General features: G+C 44.0%; 1 protein-coding gene across 9 annotated transcripts in view; it reads right to left on the bottom strand.

Moving 5' to 3' along the window:
- Positions 1-1,762, bottom strand: part of LOC106874074 (cAMP-dependent protein kinase catalytic subunit 1) — a 123,852-nt gene that overhangs the window by 25,480 nt on the left and 96,610 nt on the right. For all 9 annotated transcript variants that reach the window (XM_052977698.1, XM_014921662.2, XM_014921664.2 and 6 more), the window contains one exon: positions 804-932. In XM_052977698.1, coding sequence (XP_052833658.1) covers positions 804-932 — 129 coding nt within the window. The remainder of the gene's footprint in view (positions 1-803; positions 933-1,762) is intronic.

The following is a 1,762-nucleotide window of genomic DNA, read 5'->3' as shown; positions in this document are numbered from 1 at the left end:
GGGAGGTGGGGGTGGGGGTAGTGAGAGAATGCACCACATTTCATGTGTTTCAGTGTGAATTAAAATTGACAAAGAGAACAACAACAACATCAAAGTCAAGTGAATGACAATATTTTTAATTCACTGAATTGGTAAGGAATCGATGTTTCTTTACAAAAGCAGTGAACAGCCCGTAGCCTACTAGGATGTAGACAGCAGTGACAATTCGTCTTTCGTCCTCTACACAATCACTCTTACTCTCTCTCTCTCTCTCTCTCTCTCTCTCTCCATGGGTGTGTGTGTGGATATAGATAGATATATATATCCATGCATATATACCTGCATATATACCTGCATATATACCTGCATGTATACATACGCTCACTGGGAGCGAGGGACTTCTGGTCTTTGTCAAGGTATCCCCCTCGGAGAAGGCTAACTCACATAGAAAACTGGCTGCTCTACCGAGCTGAATATCTCACACTCAGCTGGTCCCTTGGTCCCTTGGTCCCTTAGCGTATTGTTAGTGAGAGTCATAGTTTCAGGTTCAAACGGAACAAAGGGCCAACGGGAAATTTTGCATTAAACTTGGGAAGTCTGCTACAAAGACATCGAGCAAGCTTTGACAAGTTTGCAGAGACGAGGCAATGGGTCATATGCAATGTCCTGAGTGGCAGAGGCACTTTGAGGATAGAAGAATGTCCCTGGAATGTGGAGACAACTCATCAGCTTGTGCATGAGCATCATCGGAGGACAACCAATGATGTAGACTACAGTAGTGTGGTGACTACAGTTTAAGACTGACCAATGAGAAAATGTGTTACCTTTTGTTTGTCCAGTATCTTCATGGCATAGTATTCCTTGTTGGCCTTGTGTTGGACCAACATCACACGGCCAAATGATCCAGTGCCCAGGGTTTTGATTCTGTCAAAGTCATCGAGACAGGCTGTGTTCTGAAAGAGAGAGAGAAAGGACGGCATTACAGCATCAGGCACTCTGTTGTGGTGGTCACTTGAAATGACAGCCAAACCATCATCACGTTCTTATAGAGATAATGTACACCTAGATGGGATGGTCATGGTTGTAGCGTCTTTGATCATAAGTCTGCTTGATTAGGATTGGACTGTGCTGGGGTTAAACAACAACAACAACAAAAAACAACAGCTGCGACCTCTCAGGTGAAACGATGGAGTGGGGGAGGGTACTGTATCATTTACTGAATGTGGGTGGGGGGGAGCTGTGCTGAGGTGATGGTGGTGGGGGAGGGCTACCAGAGAAACACTTGATATTGGGAATGACCCCTACCGTATTCTTATGTGGCTCCATTCAGTTGCTTAGTGGGAAATTAGGGGACAGGCAAGATTATGTTGAAGTACAATAAGACACACATTACTAACAATATAGCAGGGTGGGGGATGGGGGTCGCATTGGAGCTGGTAAAGGAGTGGTGTAGATGTAACTACACTCAAAGACTAGCATTGAGTGAGAGATGAGGTTGAGTGTAACCTTGAGTTTGGTTTAAACAACAACAGACACAGCTGGATTAACTCATTAAACGATCACTCCCTTCATTAGCTCACACAGATTAACAAGTGACATTGACTTCTAATTAATAACTCCAACACCTGAGAACTGAGATAATGGATTCAAACTGTTCTATGTGCATACACACCTGGCTGTGTGTGTGTGTGAAGGTGTTGCTCTGTGTGTGTGTGTGTGTAGAGGTTACATCCACACACACAAATACATAGGTAAGGTAGCACAACCATATAAAAATATATGC

The sequence above is a fragment of the Octopus bimaculoides genome, chromosome 28 (assembly GCF_001194135.2).
Source record: "Octopus bimaculoides isolate UCB-OBI-ISO-001 chromosome 28, ASM119413v2, whole genome shotgun sequence".
Classification (NCBI taxonomy): Eukaryota; Metazoa; Mollusca; class Cephalopoda; order Octopoda; family Octopodidae; genus Octopus; species Octopus bimaculoides.
Note: the sequence above shows the minus strand (reverse complement) of the source record. Positions and strands in the feature narration are given on the sequence as shown.